Source organism: Monodelphis domestica, chromosome 1 (assembly GCF_027887165.1).
Source record: "Monodelphis domestica isolate mMonDom1 chromosome 1, mMonDom1.pri, whole genome shotgun sequence".
Classification (NCBI taxonomy): domain Eukaryota; kingdom Metazoa; phylum Chordata; class Mammalia; order Didelphimorphia; family Didelphidae; genus Monodelphis; species Monodelphis domestica.
In genome coordinates this window covers 513,221,240-513,245,037 of record NC_077227.1, presented here as the reverse complement: position 1 = coordinate 513,245,037, position 23,798 = coordinate 513,221,240, and the positions used below count along the sequence as shown (strand labels likewise).

Genomic DNA, 23,798 nt, shown 5'->3' with positions numbered 1-23,798 from the left:
TTCCAGGCTATCCCCCTGCCCAGGGTTGCCCATCCTTTGCTCCAGGACTCAACACTAGCTCAAGCTATGACTCGGATTCTGTCTGGCTCACTACTGAAAGGTTTGGCAGTTGGGGCGCAGGTCCCTTCCTCATCCCGTCCCGGGACGTAGTCTGGGTAGTCTGTCCCCAGCGTGGTAAGAGGGAGGAAGGCGAGTTTGAGGCACTCATAGCCTTCCTCTACCTTTATGATGCTTTTTAACTTTTAGGATTTGAAGCGTTTACTACAAAGATAATTATTTGAACAAACACTTAAGGGGGGGGGGAGGAGAGGACACACAGAACAGTGGACGGCCAACATGGACAGAATGCACACGGATGCGCTTGATTGGTTATAGTCCTGAAGGAGAGTCAGGGGTTGGTCCCCTGTCCCCTTTGCCCCCACCCTTACTTCTTAAGGCTTTACTGTTTTTACCACTGGGGTCACTTGGGGAATGGAAAGACTGAAATAGTAGGCCAGTCCAGCACTGTAACTCCACCGAACCCCAGACCAAGATTTCTGTTCAATAAACAAGGAAAAGTCCTGGGGAATGAGGAGCCTCGGTATCCTACTGTGAGAATTAAAATGAATAGACAGTAACTCAAGTATTATAGTGATGAGATTTATTAAAATAAAAACTAGAGTCAAAAGGGAGCTAACTAACCCAAGCCACAGTCTTGATAAAAAAGAAATAGGGAGGAGACACTGAACTCTATACAAATGTGACCACCCAACATGATGGAGAGAGGAGAGGAATTCTGGGAAATGCTGAAGGACTTCTGGGAGATGAAGTCCAAGGGTTCAAAATTCTAATTAATACACTACCTTTGTCTTGCTTGTGCTTTGAGATCCCCCTTTACATATGTCTTAAACTTGGGCCCTTTGGGTGGGGGTGGAGGGAAGGATGCTGGCCTCCCTGCTAGTCTTCTGCCTTTATTTTTAAAACCTTCTGTCTTAGACTCAATGCTAATTATTGGTTCCAAGACAGAAAAGCAGTAAGGGCTAGGCAATGGGGTTAAGTGACTTGCCCAGGGTCACTCTACTCTCCTGTATTTGAAGGGACACTGAGCTAGCATACAAAGAATTGTACCAGACAGAAGAGGAAAGATCTCAAGAAAATGAAGCTGTCATAGTAAATATTAATTTATTGCCAGGAGCTTAATATCTGGTGGCAAAAGTGTCCCAAGATAGTTTTCTTCTATATTATAGTCTGTTTATTGGGAACAATCTACCATAAATGTCTCCTATAGGGAAGGGTATGCTGCTAAATGTTTAACAACAGACTCTCCCCACAAATTATACTCATAATATATATACTCATAAAAGAGAATTTAAAAAATTATTGACATCTATCTTAGAATCAATACTGTGTATTGGTTCCAAGGCAGAAGAGTGGTAAGAGCTAGGCAATGGGTGTCAAGTGACTTGCCCAGGGTCACACAGCTAGGAAGTATCCAAGGCCAGATTTGAACCCAGGACCTCCCATTTCTGGGCCTAGCTCTCAATCTGTGGGGCCACCTAGCTGCTCCTCATAATGAACTTTTTTTTTTTTAATTAAACCCTTACCTTCCATCTTGGAGTCAATACTATGCATTGGCTCCAAGGCAGAAGAGTGGTAAGGGCTAGGCAATGGGGGTCAAGTGACTTGCCCAGGGTCACACAGATGGGAAGTGTCTGAGGCCAGATTTGAACCTAGGACCTCCCATCTCTAGGCCTGGCTCTCAAACCACTGAGCTACCCATCTGCCCCCCACTAATGAACTTTTAAATTGAATCTGCATTATTAACATTTCCCCCTCCACTTTCTGAAGCCTAAATAACAAACAAAACAATAAACCAAACCCTGTTTTGCAACATTTGCCAGTTTTCTAGGTGTAAATGCTGCTCAGAATTTAATAAGTGATAGCTGGCTTGAGCGTGCTCCAGCACATCACTGCCTTGGCTATTCTTGAGAGGAGTAGAAATTCAGATACTCCAAGGGAAGACGAGCTACTAAGGAAAGTGAAGTTAGGCACTAACCCAGGAAGTCAGGAGATACCCTAAGGAAGAGAGCGGAGGAAGAGTGGAAGGTGGTAGGACATGGAGAATAGGGTGGGCTTGATTGACATTCTGATGTGGCTGTTTGCCTCTGAGACCTAGATAGGAAATGACTGAACTATGTCTGTCCCATTAGCTTCCCACCCCTGGTCGTTACAGAGAAGATGCAGGTGTTCAGCACCCTCAATGGCACTGAAGGGTAAGGACCTGCCTCCCTCTTCCCTTTCACCCTCCTCATTCCTACCATATCCTTTCATTTTTGTAAGCTGGTCATCGTGCTTTTGTGGGAGTGGAGCCTATAATATATCAAGAAGCTACAGTTTCAGCCCTTGAAGAATACTCAAGGGAGAAGAATATATGTGTGGGCAGATAAGGTATTAAGAACCCAGGTGCAACTGTGCTAGTGAGTCCTTGCCTTGCTCCCTTAAGTCAAGGAGAACTTCCAGAAGGGGATAAATGGTGGAGGGAGAGGAAAATAGTTTGGTGGTTGGGTGAGGAAGACTTTTGTAATTTAGAAGGAAGGAGAGAAAAGGAGAAAAAGAGAGAGAGACAGAGAGAGAAAATTAAGAGAGAGATGAGAGAATGAGAAAAAAAGAGTGAAAGTCAAAGAAGAGGATGAAAATAAGATAAAAGAATGAGAGAGAAGAGGAGAAAAGAGAATGAAGGAGAGAAAATGGGAGAGAAAAGAGAATGGGAGGGAAACAGAAAAGAATGAGAAAAAGAGAGACAAGAGAACAAGAGAAAAGGAGAATAAAAGACAAGAGAAAGAAGAGGATTAGAAAAGAGCATGAGAATGAGATAAAAGAATGAGGGAGATAAAAGGGGAAAGAATGAGAAAGGGAGATAAATAGAAAAGAGAATGAGAAAAGGAGAGACAAGAGAATGAGAAAAAGAGTAAAAGACAAAGGGAAGAGAATAGAGAAGAGCATGAGAATGAGAAAAAGAATAAAAGAGTGGAGAGAGAAAAGAATAAAAGATGAGAGATAAAAAAGAATGAGAATGAGAAAAGAATGAAAAAAGAAGAGAATAAGAGAGAAGAGAGAATGAGAGAAAAGAATGTTGGAGATAAAAGGAAAGGTGAAAGAGAATGAGAAAGGGAGGTAAAGAGAATGAAAAAGAAAATTAAAGGGGAAAAAGAAAAGATTAAAAGAAAGGAGAAAAAGAATTTTTAAAAAATAAGGGACAAAAAAGGAAGAGAATAAGGAAGGGAAAGAAAAAGAAGAGGGATGGAGCAAGTTATGAAAGGATAGCCATTCTTGGCTCTTTGTTATGGTCCTTAGAAGATCTGACTGATTGGGAGTAAACTGTGACAGGGGCTGTAATAGTAGGAGATGTCTATAGGGGCATATTGACTTCTTTCTTATAATTCAATTGTGTCCAAGCTGCTGTATTCCCATAATTAGAACTGGTTTATCAAATAGTGCTGGATGATTGCCTGGTTGACTATGTACCCTGAAGTGGCTGGACACAGAGTCTAGCTTGGATCATGACTTAAGCATGGCCAGGTATTCATTAATGTACAACAGGCAGATGAGGAGGGTCTTAAAGTCTAGAAGGATTTGGGGATCAGTGGGGGAGGGCATCAAGGAGGTTATCAGATGGTGGGGTAAGGTGGAGATAGGGAGCAGTGAGTGATGGGTTAGCCTAAATATGGGTCCTGTCTCTCTCTTTTTTGGGGTTGACTTCTAGGAGGTGGGAAGAAAATCCCATCCAGAGTCCAATCCAGCATCATCTTTAAATGCCTTATGTTCTCTCTGTTCTTCTCCTCATCCTGGCCCAGGCTGCCCCTGATTGCCTCCAAGTACTCCATGACAGTGATGGTCTTTGTGATGATGCTAAGTTTTTACTACTTTGCCCGACATGTGAGTATCTCTATTCTCTGTACCCAAACGCTACAATTTACTAGAAATCTCTAGGGTGGTTTGTTCCCTGATCTGGGAGTCCAGGTTTTCTCTTCTGTGTGACCCTGAGTAAATCAGTTCCTTACCCGTTCTTCAGTTTACTTTTTAAGAACTTTGATTAAAGGCAGTGAGGTATAAGGGAGAGAGAGAGAACTATCCCTAGAATCCTGAAGATCCAGGTTCAAGTCCTGATTCTGATACCTCCTGGGTGTGTGCCCTTAGGCAAGTCACTTAACATTTCTGTGGCACATGTTACTCTCTCCCAGATATTTCTGACATTGATGAAATCTCAAGTCTTGGCCAAACTTGGTTTATAGCCCTTTGACTTTTCTCCTTTCTCAGGAAAGACCACATACGTGAAGTTGTACCATGGAGAGCAGCTTTGAGTTGGAGGCTTTAGATTTAGTTCTTTACTTTACCACATGCTAGTTTTGTAACTTTGGGCAAATTGCCCAGTGGGCTTCCTTCTTCCCTCCCTCCCTCCCTCCCTCCCTTCCTTCCTTCCTTCCTTCCTTCCTCCCTTCCTTCCTTCCTTCCTTCCTCCCTCCCTCCCTCCCTTCCTTCCGTCCCTCCGTCCCTCCCTCCCATCCCTCCCTCCCTTCGTTCCTCCCTCCCTCCCTCCCTCCCTCCCTCCCTCCCTCCCTTCCTTCCTCCCTCCCTTCCTTCCTTCCTTCCTTCCTTCCTTCCTTCCTTCCTTCCTTCCTTCCTTCCTTCCTTCCTTCCTTCCTTCCTTCCTTCCTTCCTTCCTTCCTTCCTTCCTTCCTTCCTTCCTCCCTTCTTCCCTCTTTCACTTCCTCCCTCCCTTCACTCGCTCCCTCCCTTCTGTCTTAGAATCAACACTGTGTATCAGTTCCAAGGCAGAAGAGAGATAAGGGCTAGGCAATGGGGGTTAAATGACTTGCCCAGGGTCACACAGCTGGGAAGTATCTGAGGCGAGATTTGAACCCAGGACCTCCTATCTCTAGGCCTGGCTCTCAATCCACTGAGCCACCCAGCTGCCCTCCTCTTATTAACTTTGAAACTCTTCTAGGGCAGGATCATAAATGAATGAAAATGCATTGATTAAACATTTATTATGAACCTAGCAATATGCTAAGTTGTGAGGATAAAAATCCAAAAAAAGCAGAATTTCTGCTCTTGGGGAACCATCCTGTACTAGGTAATGTTTAAGGTTCCTTCCCTCTGCTGTCTTCCTTCTGACCCTATGACTGTCCTCTAGCCCAGCTGTTTGCTTGAATTGATAGGTGGAAAAACTGGCCCGGACCCTGTTCCTGTGGAAGATTGAAGTCCACGACCAAAAAGAACGTGTGTATGAGATGAGACGCTGGAACGAAGCTCTGGTCACCAACATGCTGCCCGAGCATGTGGCCCGTCATTTCTTGGGCTCTAAGAAACGGGATGAGGTGAGAGGGCAGGAGGGAGAGAGGGAACACCCCAACACCATCACCTAGAGTGAGCTGGAGGGGAGGGGGAACCTGCCTGTCCACTGGCAGACTTACTTTATGGTGAGAGTCAAATAGGATAATTTGTAAATACTTATTAAGGCCCTACTGTGCACCAGGCAGTAGGGATTCAAAGACATTCCATCAATATACATGAAAGTGCTTTGTAGATGATGAAGGGCAGTCATTCTGCAGGGAGACCCTTGGGAGCAGCAGTCTTTTACTTTTCTTTGTGTCCCTCAGGCTTAGCACCCCAGTAGGTGCTCAATAAATGTTTATAACTTGACCAATAATCTACCTGTAAGAAATTATTATGGGGCCCATGTGGTGTAAGGAGCAAGCACTCTTAGATATAGTGGTAGTCTCTCAGTGACCGAGAATGACAATTGTCTTTGTGCAGTTTCATCTACAGTGTACCCTCATGTGCTTTGAAGTCCAAAGGCTGAGGCACAAAGTTTGTGGCACATGGGGCACACTCTTAGGTGTTACAGGTCAAAGAGAAGCCATTATTTTCCATCTCAAAGTTCTAAGAGTCTAGGACAGGGATGGTGAACTTTTAGAGATGGAGTGCCAGGCTCTGCCCCCACCTCACCCCCAGACAAGGGCCGTGCCCATGCCCCCATTGAGTGCCAGGTGTACTCCTCTTCCCCCACCTACTCCATGTAGGGGAGGGAAGAAACACTCCCATTGGACTGCTGGGCAGGGAGGGTGGGTGACTTAGTCAGGCTTGGGGAGAGGGAGAGAGGAGCAGCCCAGCTGCACCTCCCTCTGGCTTTCTAGTAAGGAACTCTGTGCTACAGAGATGGGGGCACTGGGTCTTTGGCATGTGTGCCCACAGAGAGGTCTCTGTGTGCTGTCTCTGGCACATGTGCCATAGGTTCACCATCACAGGTCTAGGATATACCAGAGCAGGAACTTTGTGTGTATGTGTGTGTGTGTGTGTATGTATGTGTGCACACGTGTGCATGCTTATTTTGGGAGGGGGGTGATAAATGGAAAGAAGGTGGAAGATAAGATATATGGATCGTCAGTATGTCAAAAGTCAATGTGGCATAGTTGATAGAGAGTGTTGGCATCTCAGTCAGGAAGGCTTGCATTAAAAACTTACTAGCAGACTTCCGGGTAAACATGGCTGCAATCTAGACGCCACACGCTTCCTCTCCCCAGCACCGAACAAAATAGACTACATCAAAGGAGCATAAAAACACCTTTGGAGGAACATAAGGACTCCCCAGTACTCCCCAGTACCCCACAGAGGTGAAGGTACGTGGGGTTTGAACATTTCCACACTATGATAAGAAGGAGGAAAAGCTTGCACAGAAACGTGAACTGAGCCACCCTTCCCCCCCACCTCCCCCACCAAACCAGAGTGAGCTACTGGAGCGCTCACTGGGACAGCAAGTGAGTGGGGAACGTCTCTGTCTGGGGGGGCACTCCAGGGTCCTTGGGATCTGGGGACTGCCAGGAAAAAACATCTCAGGGCGGTTTCATGGGAGAATCCTGCGCTGAGCACAGGGGGCCCAGGGAGCTGTACTCGGGGCGGTTGAGCTGAGCACCTGGGCGGAGCTAAACATCAGGGGTGGACTACACACTGATTATCTGGGCGGAGCTGATCACCTGGGTGGTTGCGCTGAGAACAGGGTCCTGAGCTCTAAGAAACCTCAGAGTCAGGGAAGAACTAGTCTGAGGCAACCTAAATCCACAGAAAACCCGCCCATATCACCCAGACCCCAGACCAAAAAGGAAAGGGGAATAAAACCACCAAAGGGATGGCTCACATGGCCCAAAATCAAGCATCCAGGAAGAAAGGGAAAAAGGTGACTATTGGAAACTTTTATGGTGGGAGTACCCAAGGAAAAGAAGAGAATGAGGATGAAATTTAAAAAAAAATCAGAACATGCCTCCCAAAATGGAAACTATCAACAAGCTCTGGAAGATCTCAAACTAGAGCTTATCCAAAAGATGGAAACCTGGAAGGAAAAATGGGAGAAAGAGATCAGCAGTCTGACAGATAAGACTGTTCAATTGGAAAAAGAGCTCGAAGCATCCAATAGAAGGGCAGACAAAGCTGAAAAGCAAAACCAGTCCCTAACGACCAGAATCAAGCAACTTGAAGAAAGTGAGATCATAAAACAGCAAGAATCAATAAAGCAAACCCAAAAAAAATTATGAATTAGAAGAAAACATAAAATATCTCACTGAGAAGGTCACTGATCTGGAAAACAGAGGGAGAAGAGACAACCTCCGAATTATCGGTCTCCCAGAAAAACCAGAGATAAACAATAAACTCGATGTTATTCTACAGGAGATTATGAAAGAAAATTTCCCACACGTTCTGGAGCAAGGGCGCAAAATAGAAATAGAAAGGGTTCATAGAACACCCTCTATACTAACTCCCCAAAAGACAACCCCTAGGAATGTAATTGCCAAATTCAAGAGCTTCCAAGAAAAGGAGAAAGTCCTACAAGAAGCCAAGAAGAGGAGCTTCAGATATAGGGGGGGCTCCCATAAGGATCACACATGACTTAGCAGCTAACACACTAAGAGATTGCAAAGCATGGAGCACGATATTTAGAAAGGCAAGAGAGCTGGGTCTCCAACCAAGAATCAACTACCCAGCAAAACTGACTATTTACTTCCAGGGGAAAGTATGGGCATTCAACAAAATAGAAGATTTCCAAGCATTTGCTAAGAAAAGACCAGAACTTAGTGGAAATTTTGTTATCCAAGCACAAAAAGCAAGAGAAACATGAAAAGGTAAATATATAAGAAAGGGAAAAGGAGATAAATCTTATCTTTTTCTTTAAGTCAAACTCTCTTCTATAAGGACTACATTTACATCAAATTATATATATTAATATGTGGGGAAAATGTTTTGTGTAACTCTTATAAATTGTATGTATCATAAGAGTAGTTAGAAGAAACATGCATAGGGAAAGATTGGGGCATTAAGATTTGGGGAAAGTGGGGGCAAAGAAGGAAAAGGGAGGGGGGGAACCGTCGATAATACTAAGATTTACTTCAAGAAATAGGGGGGGACTTAATAGAATAATCTTTCCCATATAAAGATACACATGGGAAGGGGAGGGGAAGAACTCTCATATGAGAAGGAGAGGAAGAGAGCTTGAAGTGGGATTACTTAAACCTTACTCTCAGTGAAATAAAATCTGAGAGGGAAGAACATCTAGATCCAGTGGGATCCTGAATTCTATCTTATCCAACAGGGCAAGAAAGAAAGGAAAATTAAGGAGGGGGGGAGAGGGAGTATAAAAAGGGAGGGAAGGAGAGGGGGGAGAGGAAGGGAGCATAAAAAGAGAGGGGCTAGAAAGGGAAGCATATCAAGGGAGGGGACTAGGGGTACTGACCTAAAGTAAATCACTGGCTCAAAAGGATATAGCTAAAGAAGAAAGGTCAGGACTAGGGGAAGATATCAAAATGCCAGCGAATCCACAAATGACAATCATAACTTTGAACATGAATGGGATGAACTCACCCATAAAATGTAGACAAATAGCAGATTGGATTAGAACCCCAAACCCTACCATTTGTTGTCTTCAAGAAACACATATGAGGCGGGTTGATACTCACAAGGTTAGAATTAAAGGTTGGAGTAAGACCTTTTGGGCCTCAACTGATAGAAAGAAGGCAGGAGTTGCAATCATGATATCTGACAAAGCCAAAGCAAAAATAGACCTGATCAAAAGGGATAGGGAAGGTAAATATATTCTGTTAAAAGGGAGTATAGACAATGAGGAAATATCACTAATCAACATGTATGTACCAAACGGAATAGCATCCAAATTTTTAATGGAGAAACTAGGAGAATTGAAGGAGGAAATAGACAGTAAAACCATATTAGTGGGAGACTTGAACCAACCACTATCAAATTTAGATAAATCAAACCAAAAAATAAATAAGAAAGAGGTAAAAGAGGTGAATGAAATCTTAGAAAAATTAGAGTTAATAGGCATATGGAGAAAAATAAATAGGGACAAAAAGAAATACACCTTCTTTTCAGTACCACATGGCACATTCACAAAAATAGACCATACACTAGGTCACAGAAACATGGCACTCAAATGCAGAAAAGCAGAAATAATAAATGCAGCCTTTTCAGATCACAAGGCAATAAAAATATTGATCAGTAAGGGTACATGGAGAGCCAAATCAAAAATTAATTGGAAATTAAATAATATGATACTCCAAAATTGGTTAGTTAGAGAAAAAATCATAGAAACAATAATTTCGTTGAGGAAAATGACAACGGCAAGACATCCTCTCAGACCTTATGGGATGCAGCCAAGGCAGTACTTAGAGGAAAATTCATATCCCTGAGTGCATATATTAACAAATTAGGGCAGACAGAGATCAAGGAATTGGAAATGCAAATCAAAAAACTTGAGAATGAACAAATTAAAACCCCCCAGAAGAAAACCAAACTAGAGATGCTAAAAATTAAGGGAGAAATTAATAAAATCGAAAGTGACAGAACTATTGAGCTAATAAACAAGACTAGAAACTGGTACTTTGAAAAAACAGACAAAATAGACAAAGTACTGGTCAATCTAATTAAAAAAAGGAAAGAAGAAAGGCAAATTAACAGCATCAAGGATGAAAAGGGGGATCTCACCTCCAATGAAGAGGAAATTAAGGCAATCATTAAAAACTACTTTACCCAACTATATGGCAATAAATTTACCAACCTAGGTGATATGGATGAATATTTACAAAAATATAAATTGCCTAGACTAACAGAAGAAGAAATAGATTTCTTAAATAATCCCATATCAGAAAAAGAAATCCAACAGGCCATCAAAGAACTTCCTAAGAAAAAATCCCCAGGGCCTGATGGATTCACCAGTGAATTCTATCAAACATTCAAAGAACAGCTAACTACAATACTATACAAACTATTTGACATAATAAGCAAAGAGGGAGTTTTACCAAACTCCTTTTATGACACAAACATGGTACTGATTCCAAAGCCAGGCAGGCCAAAAACAGAGAAAGAAAACTATAGACCAATCTCCCTAATGAATATAGATGCAAAAATCTTAAATAGGATACTAGCAAAAAGATTCCAGCAAGTGATCAGAAGAATCATTCACCATGATCAAGTAGGATTCATACCAGGGATGCAGGGCTGGTTCAATATTAGGAAAACCATCCACATAATTGACCACATCAACAAGCAAACCGACAAGAATCACATGATTATTTCAATTGATGCAGAAAAAGCCTTTGATAAAATACAACACCCATTCCTATTAAAAACACTGGAAAGCATAGGAATAGAAGGGCTATTCCTAAAAATAATAAACAGTATATATCTAAAACCATCAACTAATATCATCTGCAATGGGGATAAACTAAATCCATTCCCATTAAGATCAGGAGTGAAACAAGGATGCCCATTATCACCTCTATTATTTGACATTGTATTAGAAACACTAGCAGTAGCAATTAGAGAAGAAAAAGAAATTGAAGGCATTAAAATAGGCAAGGAGGAGACCAAATTATCGCTCTTTGCAGATGACATGATGTCTACTTAAAGAATCCTAGAGATTCAACCAAAAAGCTAATTGAAATAATCAACAACTTTAGCAAAGTTGCAGGATACAAAATAAACCCACATAAGTCATCAGCATTTCTATATAATTCCAACACATCTCAGCAGCAAGAACTAGAAAGAGAAATCCCATTCAAAATTACCTTAGACAAAATAAAATACTTAGGAATCTATCTCCTGAGACAAACACAGGAACTATATGAACACAACTACAAAACACTCTCCACACAACTAAAACTAGACTTGAACAATTGGAAAAACGTTAACTGCTCATGGGTAGGATGAGCCAATATAATAAAAATGACCATCCTACCCAAACTCATCTATTTAGTGCCATACCCATGGAACTTCCAAAAAATTTTTTTTTACTGATTTAGAAAAAACCATAACAAAGTTCATTTGGAAGAACAAAAGATCAAGGATATCCAGGGAAATAATGGCAAAAAAATACAAAGGAAGGGGCCCTTGTAGTCCCAAATCTCAGACTATATTTTAAAGCAGTGGTCACCAAAACAATCTGGTACTGGCTAAGAGACAGAAAGGAGGATCAGTGGAATAGACTCGGGATAAGTGACCTCAGCAAGACAGTATATGACAAACCCAAGGATCCCAGCTTTGGGGACAAAAATCCACTATTTCATAAAAACTGCTGGGAAAATTGGAGGACAGTGTGGGAAAGATTATGTTTAGATCAACACCTCACACCCTAAACCAAGATAAATTCAAAATGGGTGAATGACTTGAACATAAAGAAGGAAACTATAAGAAAATTAGGCGAACACAGAATAGCACACATGTCAGACCTTTGGGAAGGGAAAGACTTCAAAACCAAGCAAGACTTAGAAAGAGTTACAAAATGCAAAATAAATAATCTGGAATACATGAAATTAAAAAGGTTTTGTATAAACAAAACCAATCTAACTAATATCAGAAGGGAAGCAACAAACTGGGAAACAATCTTAATAAAAACCTCTGACAAAGGTCTAATTACTCAAATTTACAAAGAACTAAATCAATTATACAAAAAATCAAGCCATTCTCCAATTGATAAATGGGCAAGGGACATGAACAGGCAGTTCTCAGCCAAAGAAATCAAAATTATTAATAAGCACATGAAAAAGTGTTCTAAATCTCTGATAATCAGAGAGATGCAAATCAAAATAACTCTGAGGTATCACCTCACACCTAGCAGATTGGCTAACATGACAGCTATGGAAAGTAATGAATGCTGGAGGGGATGTGGCAAAGTACGGACACTAATTCATTGCTGGTGGAGTTGTGAATTGATCCAACCATTCTGGAGGGCAATTTGGAACTATGCCCAAAGGGTGATAAAAGACTGTCTGCCCTTTGATGCCCTTTGGGGTTTGTACCCCAAAGATATAATAAGGAAAAAGACTTGTACAAGAATATTCATAGCTGCACTCTTTGTGGTGGCCAAAAATTGGAAAACGAGGGGATGCCCATCAATTGGGGAATGGCTGAACAAATTGTGGTATATGTTGGTGATGGAATACTATTGTGTTAAAAGGAATAATAAAGTAGAGGAATTCCATGGAGACTGGAACAACCTCCAGGAAGTGATGCAGAGCGAAAAGAGCAGAACCAGGCAAACATTGTACACAGAGACTGATACACTGTGGTACAATCGAAGGTAATGGACTTCTCCATTAGTGTCAATGCAATGTCCCTGAACAATCTGTAGGGATCAAAAAAACACTATCCACAAGCAGAGGATAAACTGTGGGAGTAAAAATACCGATGAAAAGCAACTGCTTGACTACAGGAGTTGAGGGGATATGACTGAGGAGAGACTCTAAATGAACATTCTAATGCAAATACCAACAACATGGAAATGGGTTCGAGTCAAGAACACATGTGATAACCAGTGGAATAGTGCGTCGGCTATGGGAGAGGGAAAGGTGGTGGTGGGGGGTGAGGAAAAGAAAATGATCTTTGTTTCCAGTGAATAATGTTTGGAAATGACCAAATAAAATAATGTTTAAAATTAAAAAAACAAAACAAAACTTACTAGCTATGTGATCATGGGCAAGTCAAATAAATCTACCCCAAGCAACTCTCTGAGTCTATAAATTGTGGTGAAAGTGTCCATCTACATTGGTAGAGGGAATTTCCTTACCGGGGAATTCCTTATATAGGTGAAATTATGGATCGGGTTCCAACAACATTGGTATATATTATCCTTGTCTTGTTTTAGCAAGTCAAAGAAAGTCCACCCTTGAGTGGGTGGCCTTTTTCTTTTGTTGCCACAATAGGGAGTAGCTTTAGGGAACTGCTCCTGATGCCTCCAAAAAATAATCTTAAAAAAAGTATATTTCTATGTAGCACAGACCCCCAGGCTCACTCCTTCAACCCTTGGCATGCTGGCAGATTGAGTCCTCAAAGGGTCTCTTCTTTCCTCAAGGTTCTAGGAGTAACTTTGATGGGTTAAAGGGGTTATTGCTCTTGAGCCCCCAGTGGTATAATACTCCTCCACTGATTATCAGTTCATATCAATTAGCCAGTCAATTAATTAGCTTTTAGTTGGAGGTATTTACTAAGCAAACAGAAGAATAGTTGGTATAAAACATTCCTCCAGAATGCCTGGACCTTATTCCCTGAGAAGAACATTAATCTAGAGTGGGCTCAAGCTTAGAAACACATCTCCTGGCTGTTGGAAGTCCTTTTCTCCCCTCCCCACTCATGACATAGGGTTCTCCTAAAGTTCTCCTTAGGCATGATGTAGTTTTCTGTTGGGCTCCTTGTAAAGGCGTGAGGCTAGTTTGTCCTTGGCTCCTAATATAAAGACTATCAGCCACTGAAGCTCTAGGGAACATCTGTATTGTAAGATTAAAATTAATATCCAGTACTCCAAGTAATATATTTTATAAGATTTATTAATAATCAGTTGAAGTAGAGGAAAGTGATAGTCCGAGTAAAAAGTTTACCCAGACCACAAAAAGTGGGAGAAACGAGAGAGAGGGTGAAGTTACAGCAACTTATCTTCAAAACATAAGGACACAATGTGGTGCGAAGGGAAAAGGATTCTGGGAGTTGAAGTCCAAGGGTACAAAATTCTAATTACACAGTATGAAATCTTAAATCTTCCAACCTTTTGAAGTTCATAAGGTCATTCTTTGGTCAAGAAGTGGAGAAGAGATAGAAGTTCTCTTTTACCCACCAAAGTCAATCCCTCTCAGGGGCTTGGCTGGAAATGCTTCCACAACTAGGCCAGCCTGCTACTCTAATGCCAGATTTAGCTTAGCTCATTATGCTTATCCAAACCATAAATGGTGTAATCAGCTTTTCAACAAATCCCAATATATTTTCTGTGTAATGTAATTTCATTTGATCCATTACTTGGAAGCATTTTGCTCTTTCTAAATGATGAGAGTTTTCACACTTTGATGTATTTGGTTCAATAGAGGTGTTCTGGTTGTAGAATGGCATTGGGGTGTTAGTTGAATATGTGTGGGGTATTTTATTGATTGATTCAATTAGGCCCCAACTTTATAGATGCTTTCTTTCCCCTCCCATCACTGTCACTTACCAATGGCTCCTTCACTTCCTTTTATAATTAAGCCAAACAGATGAACATATTGTCCATGACTGAAAATGTGTGCTTTATTCCATCCCTGTAGTCTACAACATTTCCAGAAGACATAAAGTCATAATTAATCACTGTATTTCTTAGAGTTCTGAAGACTTTTAATGATTATATTCTTCTCTCTTTCACCCCTTTTCAGGAACTGTACAGTCAGTCATATGATGAAATTGGAGTCATGTTTGCCTCCCTGCCCAACTTTGCTGACTTCTACACAGAGGAGAGTATCAACAATGGTGGCATTGAGTGTCTCCGTTTCCTTAATGAGATCATCTCTGACTTTGACTCTGTGAGTGCCTTTGACTCACTTCTTCCCTCTCCTGTCTCTTCACCAGTGGGTGCTAACATCCCATAGAAGCTTAGAGTGGGCATGGGGTAGGAAGTGAGACAGGACCAAAGAATATAGAGTGGAGAGATAGCTGTGGGACAGTGGGTGGTGGTCTTGGGATAGTGACTTAGCTGTTTGTATTTGGGGTCCTGGAAATACTTGAAAAATACTAGGATTTGAGGTAAAGTTAGGCCTAAAGCTCTTGGATCATTTAGATGGGAAAAGCAGACCAATGATAACCTCTGATTCGTTCATTTTACCCAAGTCCTATGCAATGCTGGGAATAACCTCTGTGAGTGTTCTGAGGGTTCTCATGAAGAGACAATCCTAGCTTTGGGGGAGTTTGTTCGTATCCCCTTTATTGTGCTGTTTCTCTCCTGTGATTTTGGCTTCAGCTCCTGGACAACCCTAAATTTCGTATCATCACCAAGATCAAGACCATTGGCAGTACCTATATGGCAGCATCAGGTGTCACCCCAGATGTCAACACCAATGGCTTTGCCAGTGGCAACAAGGTAGTTACATCTCTTGTTGAGAAGGCAAGAAGCTATGAGGGCTACCCAAATGGAAGCAAGATATAAGCAAGAGAGCTCCCAGTTTTCAGCTCTTGGGGAGTCACAAATACATCATGGCTCTTTATGTCTTTCCTGGGACCTTGTCTTATTTTGTATTAGGGTCATTTTTTTAAATGGATGTTATTTCATTCATTCCTTTATTTATTTATTTTTGCCCATTTGAATTCATTTATTTAGTCAATTTAGAACATTTTTCCTTGGTTACAATATTCACATTATTTCCCTCCCTCCCTTCCACCCACCCTGCCCACAGCCCATGCACAATTTAATTGGGTATTACTTGTGTCCTTGATCAGAACCTATTTTCATGTTGTTGGTGTTTGCACTAGGATGTTCATTTAGAGTCTACATTCCCAACCATATCCCCTCGACCCATGTGTTCAAGCAGTTGTTTTTGTTCGGTGTTTTTTCTCCCATAGTTTTTCCTCTGAATGTGGATAGTGGTTTTTCTTGTAGATTCCTCCAAGTTGATCAGGATCACTGCATTGCCACTAATGGAGAAGTCCATTACATTTTATTATACCACAGTGTATCAGTCTCTGTGTATAATGTTTTCCTGGTTCTGCTCCTCTTGCTCTGCATTAGTTCCTGGAGGTTGTTCCAGTTCACATGGAATTCCTCCACTTTATTATTCCTTTGAGCAAAATACTATTCCATCACCAACATATACCACCATTTGTTCAGCCATTCCCCAATTGAAGGGCATCCCCTCATTTTCCAATTTTTTGCCACCACAAAGATTGCAGCAATGAATATTCTTGTACATGTCTTTTTCCTTATTATCTCTTTGGGGTACAAACCCAGCAGTGCTATGGCTAGATCAAAGGGCAGGCAGTCTTTGGGGATAGTTCCAAATTGCCTTCCAGAATGATTGGATCAATTCACAACTCCACCAGCAATGCATTAATGTCTGGACTTTGCCGCATCCCCTCCAGCATTCATTACTTTCCTTTGCTGTCATGTTAGCCAATCTGCTAGGTGTGAAGTGATACCTCAGAGTTGTTTTGATGTGCATTTCTCTGATTATAAGAGATTTAGAACACTTTTTCATGTGCTTATTAATAGTTTTGATTTCTTTAACTGAAAATTGCCTATTCATGTCCCTTGCCCATTTATCAATTGGAGAATGGCTTGATTTTTTTTGTACAAAAAAAAATTGCTTTAGCTCTTTATAAATTTGAGTAATTAGACCTTTGTCAGAGGTTTTTGTAATGAAGATTGTTTCCCAATTTGTTACTTCCCTTCTAATTTTGGATGCATTAGTTTTGTTTGTACAAAACCTATTTAATTTGATGTAATCAAAATTATTGATTTTACATTTTGTGATTTATTCTAGCTCTTGCTTGTTTTTAAAGTCTTTCCTTTCCCAAAGATCTGACAAGTATACTATTCTGTGTTCACCTAAATTGCTTATAGTTTCCTTCTTTATATTCAGGTCATTCACCCATTCTGAGTTTATCTGGTGTAGGGTGTGAGATGTTGATCCAAATATAATCTCTCCCATACTGTCTTCTAATTTTCCCAGCAGTTTTATTTTTTTATCAAATAGGGGGTTTCGGCCTCCAAAACTGGGATGTTTGGGTTTATCATATACTGTCTTGCTGAGGTCATTTACCCAAAGTCTGTTCCACTGATCCTCCTTTCTCTCTCTTAGCCAGTACCAAATTGTTTTGATGACCACTGCTTTATAATATAGTTTGAGATCTGGGATTGCAATTCCTCCTTCCTTCGCATTTTTTTTTCATGATTTTCCTGGATATCCTTGATGTTTTGTTCTTCCAAATGAACTTTGTTATGTTTTTTTTTCTAATTCAGTAAAAAAGTTTTTTGGTATTTCAATGGATATGGCACTAAATAAGTAAATTAATTTGGCTGGGTTTGTCATTTTTATTATGTTATCTTGTCCTACCCATGAGCAATCAATGTTTTTCTAGTTGTTTAGATCTAGTTTTAATTGGGTGGAGAGTGTTTTGTAGTTGTGTTCATATAGTTCCTGTGTTTGTCTTGGCAGATAAATTTACAAGTATTTTATATTGTCTACGGTGATTATAAATGGAATTTCTCTTTCTAGTTCTTGCTGCTGAGATGTGTTGGAGATAGATAGAAATGCTGATGACTTATGTGGGTTTATTTTGTATCCTGCAACTTTGCTAAAGTTATTGATTATTTCCACTAGCTTTTTAGCTAGTTCTCAAGGATTCTTTAAGAAGACCATCATATCATCTGCACAGAGTGATAGCTTGGTCTCTTCATTGCCTATTTTAATACCTTCAATTTCTTTTTCTTCTCTAATTGCTACAGCTAGTGTTTCTAGTACAATGTTAAATAATAGGGTGATAATGGGCATCCTTGTTTCACTCCTGATCTTAATGGGAATGGATTTAGTTTATCCCCATTGCAGATGATATTAGTTGATGGTTTTAGATATATACTGTTTATTATTTTTAGGAAAGGCCCTTCTATTCCTATACTTTCTAGTGTTTTCAATAGGAATGGGTGTTGTATTTTGTCAAAGGCTTTTTCTGCATCTATTGAGATAATCATGTGATTTTTGTCGGTTTGCTTGTTAATATGGTCAGTTATGTGGATGGTTTTCCTAATATTGAACCATTCTTGCTTTCCTGGTACAGTCCCTACCTGATCATAGTGAATAACCCTCGTGATCACTTGCAGGAGTCTTTTTGCTAGTATTCTATTTAAGATTTTTGCATCTATATTCATTAAGGAGATTTTGGTCTATAGTTTTCTCTCTGTTTTTGACCTGCCTGGCTTTGGGATCAGTACCATATTTGTGTGGTTAAATGAATTTGGTAGAACTCCTTCTTTGCTTATTCTGTCAAATAGTTTGTATAATATTGGGATTAGTTGTTCTTTGAATGTTTGATAGAATTCATTTGTGAATCCATCTGGACCTGGGGATTTTTTCTTAGGGAGTTCTTTGATGGCTTGTTCAATTTCTTTTTCTGATATGGGGGTGTTTAGGTAATCTATTTCTTCCATTGTGAGTCTAGGCAATTTATATTTTTGTAAATATTCATCCATATTACCTAGATTGCTATATTTGTTGCCATACAATTGGGCATAATATTTTTTAATGATTGCCTTAATTTCCTCTTCATTAGAGGTGAGGTCTCCCTTTTCATCTTGGATACTGTCAATTTGGTTTTCTTCTTTCCTTTTTTTAATTAGATGGACCAGTACTTTGTCTATTTTATTTGTTTTTTCAAAGTACCAGCTTCTATTCTTATTTATTAAATCAATAGTTCATTGACTTTCAATTTTATTAATTTCTCCTTTGATTTTTAGGATCCCTAATTTAGTCTTCATCTGAGGATTTTTAATATGTTCACTTTCTAGTTTTTTTAATTTGCATGTCCAATTCATTGACCTCTGCCCTCCCTAATTTGTCAATATATGAACTCAAGGATATAAATGTCCCCTGTGATAATTAAAATGTTTGGGAGCAAGGGAAATATATATATCAATTATGACAGCTGAAATATGTTTTCTACTGTGTCTTGGTTTTATATAAATATAAGATGGTCACCAGGGAATATATTCCTAATTTATGAATATGCCCAAGCCAACTGGGTTTTATAGAGAAATTTAATTTATAATACGCTGATTAATCAATAGAAAAAGAGAGAAAGTAAGAAAGGAATAAGAATGAATAAATCAGTCAGTTGATTTTATCATTCACCCAAGATCTCTCTAGGTAAGGCTTCTCATGCCAACCTCAGGCTCCACCTTCAAGAGAGCCTCCTTTCAAGAAATGTTTCCAGAGAATTCTCCTCCTTCAGAGCCAGCCTTCTCTCCTGGTCCTCCAACAGAGCAACCTCCTCAGTCCTCCTTCAGAGCCACCTCACTCAGAGCAAAACCTCCTCAAACTCCCTCCAGTCCTCAGAACCTGCTATCTTTAAGGAAACCATCCAAGTTCCCTCCCCTCAGTTCTCACATCTACCAATCACTGTCTATGTCTCCCCTGTGCCAATGGTGGCTCTAGCTTAACCCAGGACCGCCCAGAGGTCTGCCCCTTTGCACATGTCTGTTGAAGGTCATATTCTCAAATAATTAAATCTTGATCCTTTGCTGCAGCCCTTCCTAAATCCTTTTACTCTGAGTAGGGTGGAGATTGTATTTTCCAAGACCTGGTTCTGTCATTCCAAGTATCTGTATTGTATTAATTCTAAAATCAATCATGACTCAAAGAACTTCCTGTTCTATGCTTAAGCATAGGTCAAAACCCTTTCCATTGTTTAGCAAAAGGTTTCTGTCCTAAAGTAGTCTTAGATAGGGAGGAGAAGGATCCTCCCATGCCAAGGGGGTTCACATTCCAATAGAGATCTTACTATCAGTAGGAAATTTTTTCCAAGTATGAAATTTTCCAATGGTGAAATTTCCAACATTCATAAGTCTAAGAAATTTTAAGGTTTACACCCCCTCAGTACTGCTTTGAATGCATCCCATAGGTTTTGAAAAGATGTCTCATCATTGTCATTTTCTTCAATGAAATTATTAATTGTTTCTATGATCTTTAACTGGTTTTGGAGAATCATATTGTTTAATTTCCAATTAATTTTTGATTTACCTCTCCATGTTCCCTTACTAATTATTTTCATTGCATTGTGATTTGAAAAGGTTGCATTTATTATTTCTGCTCTTTTGTAGTTGTTTGCAATGTTTTTATGCCCTAATACATGGTCAGTTTTTGTGAATGTACCATGTGCTGCCGAAAAGGTGTATTCCTTTTTGTCCTTATTTACTTTTCTCCACATATCTATTAACTCTAATTTTTCTAAGATTTCATTCACTTCTCTCACCTCTTTCTTATTTATTTTTTGGTTTGATTTATCTAGTTCGGATAGAGGAAGGTTCAGATCTCCCAGTAGTATAGTTTTTCTATCTATTTCATCCTTGTGCTCCTCTAGTTTCTTCTTTAGAAATTTGGATGCTCTGTCATTTGGTGCATACATGTTGAGTACTGATATTTCCTCATTGTCTATACTGCCTTTTATCAGGATGTAATTACCTTCCCCATCTCTTTTAACTAGATTTATTTTTTACTTTGGCTTTGTCATATATCATGATTATGACTCCTGCTTTCTTTTTATCAGTTGATGCCCAATATATTTGGCTCCATCCTCTTACTTTCACCCTATGTATATCTACCTTCCTCATGCATGTTTCTTGTAGACAGCATATAGTAGGGTTTGGGATTCTAATCCACTCTGCTATTTGCTTGCATTTTATGGGTGAGTTCATTCCATTCACATTCAGAGGTATGATTACCAGCTGTGTATTTCCCAGCATTTTGATTTCTACTCTTAGTCCTGCTTTTTCTTCTTTCACTATTTCCTTCTACACCAGTGTTTGTTTTTAATCAGTCCCCCTAGTTCCCACCCTTATTTTACTTCCCTTTCTACCTCCTCTCTTCTTATTCCCCCCTTATTTTCTTTGCAGTCTTTTTAAAACTACACCCCCACCTTCTCCTTCCCTTGTACTGCTTCCCTACCCACCAGCCCATTTGTTACCCTTATACTCCCCTATAGGGCGCAAATCTATTCTCTGCCCCAATGGATTGGATTGTTCTTCCCTCTTTGGGTCAATTTCAATGCACGTAAGAGTTGAATATTTCCTATCGCCAACCTCTTTACCCTCCATTGTATTAATGTTCTCCCCTCTCCCGCCATGAACTTCTTTGTGACATATAAATTTACCCCCTTTTGTTTCTTTTCCAATTTCTTTTAGAATTAACCTCTTTTTTAGCTCTAGTTGTATTTATATATATATATATATATTTATACACACACATATATGTATTTATGCATACATATATCTATATACATATTTATGTCTTGTCATTTCATCCTATACAGTTTGTCACTGTTCCCTGTAAATGTAATTCTTTTAGCTGCCCAGGTGATAATAATAATTTTTAAGAGTTACCAATGACCTCTTTTCTTATAGGGATACATATCATTTTAACTTATTGGGTCTCTTAAAAAAAAGTTTTGTTTTGTTTTTCTTTTTTCCCTCTTTTTAAATTACCTTTTGATAATTCTCTTGAGTTCTGTGCTTGGGCATCAAATTTTCTGTTCAGGTCTGGTCTTTTCTTTATAAATTCTTGGAATTCTTCTATTTTGTTGAATGACCATACTTTCCCCTGTAAGAATATAATCAGTTTTTCTGGGTAGTTGATTCTTGGTTGTAGACCTAGTTCCCTTGCTTTCCAATTTATCATATTCCATGCCTTTCGGTCCTTCAGTGTAGATGCAGCCAGATCCTGTGTTATCCTCACTGTGGTTCCATGGTATCTGAATGACTTCTTCTTGGCAACTTATATTTTTTCTTTGGTCTGATAGTTCTTGAATTTGCCTACAACATTCCTGGGTATTGTCATTTGGGGATTAAGTACAGGAGGTGATCTGTGGATTCCTTCAATCTCCACTTTCCCCTCTTGTTCTAGAATATCGGGGCAGTTTTCTGGGATAATTTCTTATAGTATTATGTCCAGGCTTTTTCTTTTGTCATGGTCTTCTGGTAGACCAATGATTCTTAACTTGTCTCTCCTGGAACGTTTTTCGAAATCTTCTGTTTTGTGAATGAAATACTTCATATTTTCCTCAATTTTTTCATTCTTTTGGTTTTTAGTGTCCTACTGCCTTGTGAGGTCACTTAATTCTAGTTGTTGTATTCTGGTTCTTAAAGACGATTTCATCCTTGGCTTTTTGGTCATCCTTCTCCTACTGGTCTGATTTTCTTTAGAGGTCATCTTTCATCCTCTTTGCCTCATTTTCAAGCTGGTCGATTTTGGCTTTCAAGACACTATATTCTTATTTTAGTTCAAGTGCCTCTTTTTCCAGATGACTTGTCTTAGTTTTTAAGTTCTTTTCCCAATTGTCTTCAGCCTCTCTTAATTGTGTTTTGAATTTCATTTTGAGTCCTTCCAGAGCCGCTCTGCGCTCCTTCTCCAGCTCCTTCCCCATCACTTGCATTTGATGCTCTGAGCCTGGCACAGCCCTGCCCCCAAGGTACACCCTCCAGACCAGCACCTTTGCTCACCCAGTTTCCCTCTGCTGCTGGAGGCTTAGCGCTTTGGGGAAGGGGAGAGGTCCTGGGACCTTCCTTCTTCCTTCCCTTTAAACCCAAGTGTTCTCAAATTCTGGCTTTTTTTTTGGGGGGGGGCTTCCTTTTGAATTGAGCCCACCAGGAGGGTTCCTTGGCTCTGTCTTTTTGTTAGGTTTGATTTTCAGTCCCCTAGGAGCATTTAGTTTTTGATTGGTTGACTCCGCCTCTCTTTGTCTATTAAGGTCATTTGTGCAAATTCTTATCTCCCTAACTAGATTATGACCTCTTTGAGGTCAGGGATCATGACCTAATCATATTTGTATCCACCGCACATCTATTTTTTTAAATTACATGTAGAAACAAATTTTGACAATTGTCTCCAATCATTTAACTAAACAAATTCATAAAAAAAAGATTTTGTGTAAGCCCAAACTTCACGCTGTTTATAGTTTGTTTAGATATGTAAATTATATGTATGTGTGCTAATATAGATCTGCTTTTGAGTTCCCTTTGGATTTGTTTTACTTAGATTTTTTTTCTTGATTTTGTGGCTGTTATTTCTTTTTTAATGTAATCATGGTCTGCAGTATTTTATTTTCATCTCTTCACATATTTCTCTTCCTTTCTTTATAATTCCAGTATTTGTCATTTCATTAACATAATACATTGACAATTGTTCTCTGACATTTTAGGATTCTCTCCCTTTCTCCATCCTTTCCATTCCTTGAAGTGGTAAATAGTCTGATATAAGTCACATCAGTGCTTTCATGTCATATGTATTTCAACATTATTCATGCTGTCTTCCTATTTGTTATTACTTATGAAGTACCTACTATGTGCCAGCTACTATGCTAGGTGCTAGAAAGACAAAAGCAAAATAGCCATCTCCCTGCCTTCACGGAACTTGTAGTCTAAGGGGGAAGGCATTATATAAATACATTCAAAATAAAAATGTAATTTCTTGGGAAAGAGGTACTGGCAGCTGGAGAGGTCGTGGTTAAAGCTGGATGGGATTTTAGATGCACTCTGTTCCAACACCAAGCAAAAGTTCCTTTGGTAGAAGTGGGATAAAGGAATTTCACAGAGAAGGCAGTACCTTAACTGGATCTAAAAGGATGCATTCTAGGCATGTCGAACAGCCTGAGCAATAGCCTGTATCAAGTGTGAGGAAGAGGCTCCCCAGCCCATACCTTGGGCCTGCCAAGAATAGCCATAGCCCTCTTGGTCCCCCTGGTGACCATACAATGGACTGCTGGCC

General features: G+C 39.8%; 1 protein-coding gene across 1 annotated transcript in view; it reads left to right on the top strand.

The window, feature by feature from the left end:
• The window catches only part of ADCY3 (adenylate cyclase 3), a 147,770-nt gene that overhangs the window by 121,771 nt on the left and 2,201 nt on the right, over positions 1–23,798 (top strand). Inside the window, exons 15-19 of the mRNA XM_007475926.3 lie at positions 2,190–2,252; positions 3,834–3,915; positions 5,199–5,357; positions 14,712–14,858; positions 15,293–15,412. Of these exons, the coding sequence (XP_007475988.1) occupies positions 2,190–2,252; positions 3,834–3,915; positions 5,199–5,357; positions 14,712–14,858; positions 15,293–15,412 (571 nt within the window). The remainder of the gene's footprint in view (positions 1–2,189; positions 2,253–3,833; positions 3,916–5,198; positions 5,358–14,711; positions 14,859–15,292; positions 15,413–23,798) is intronic.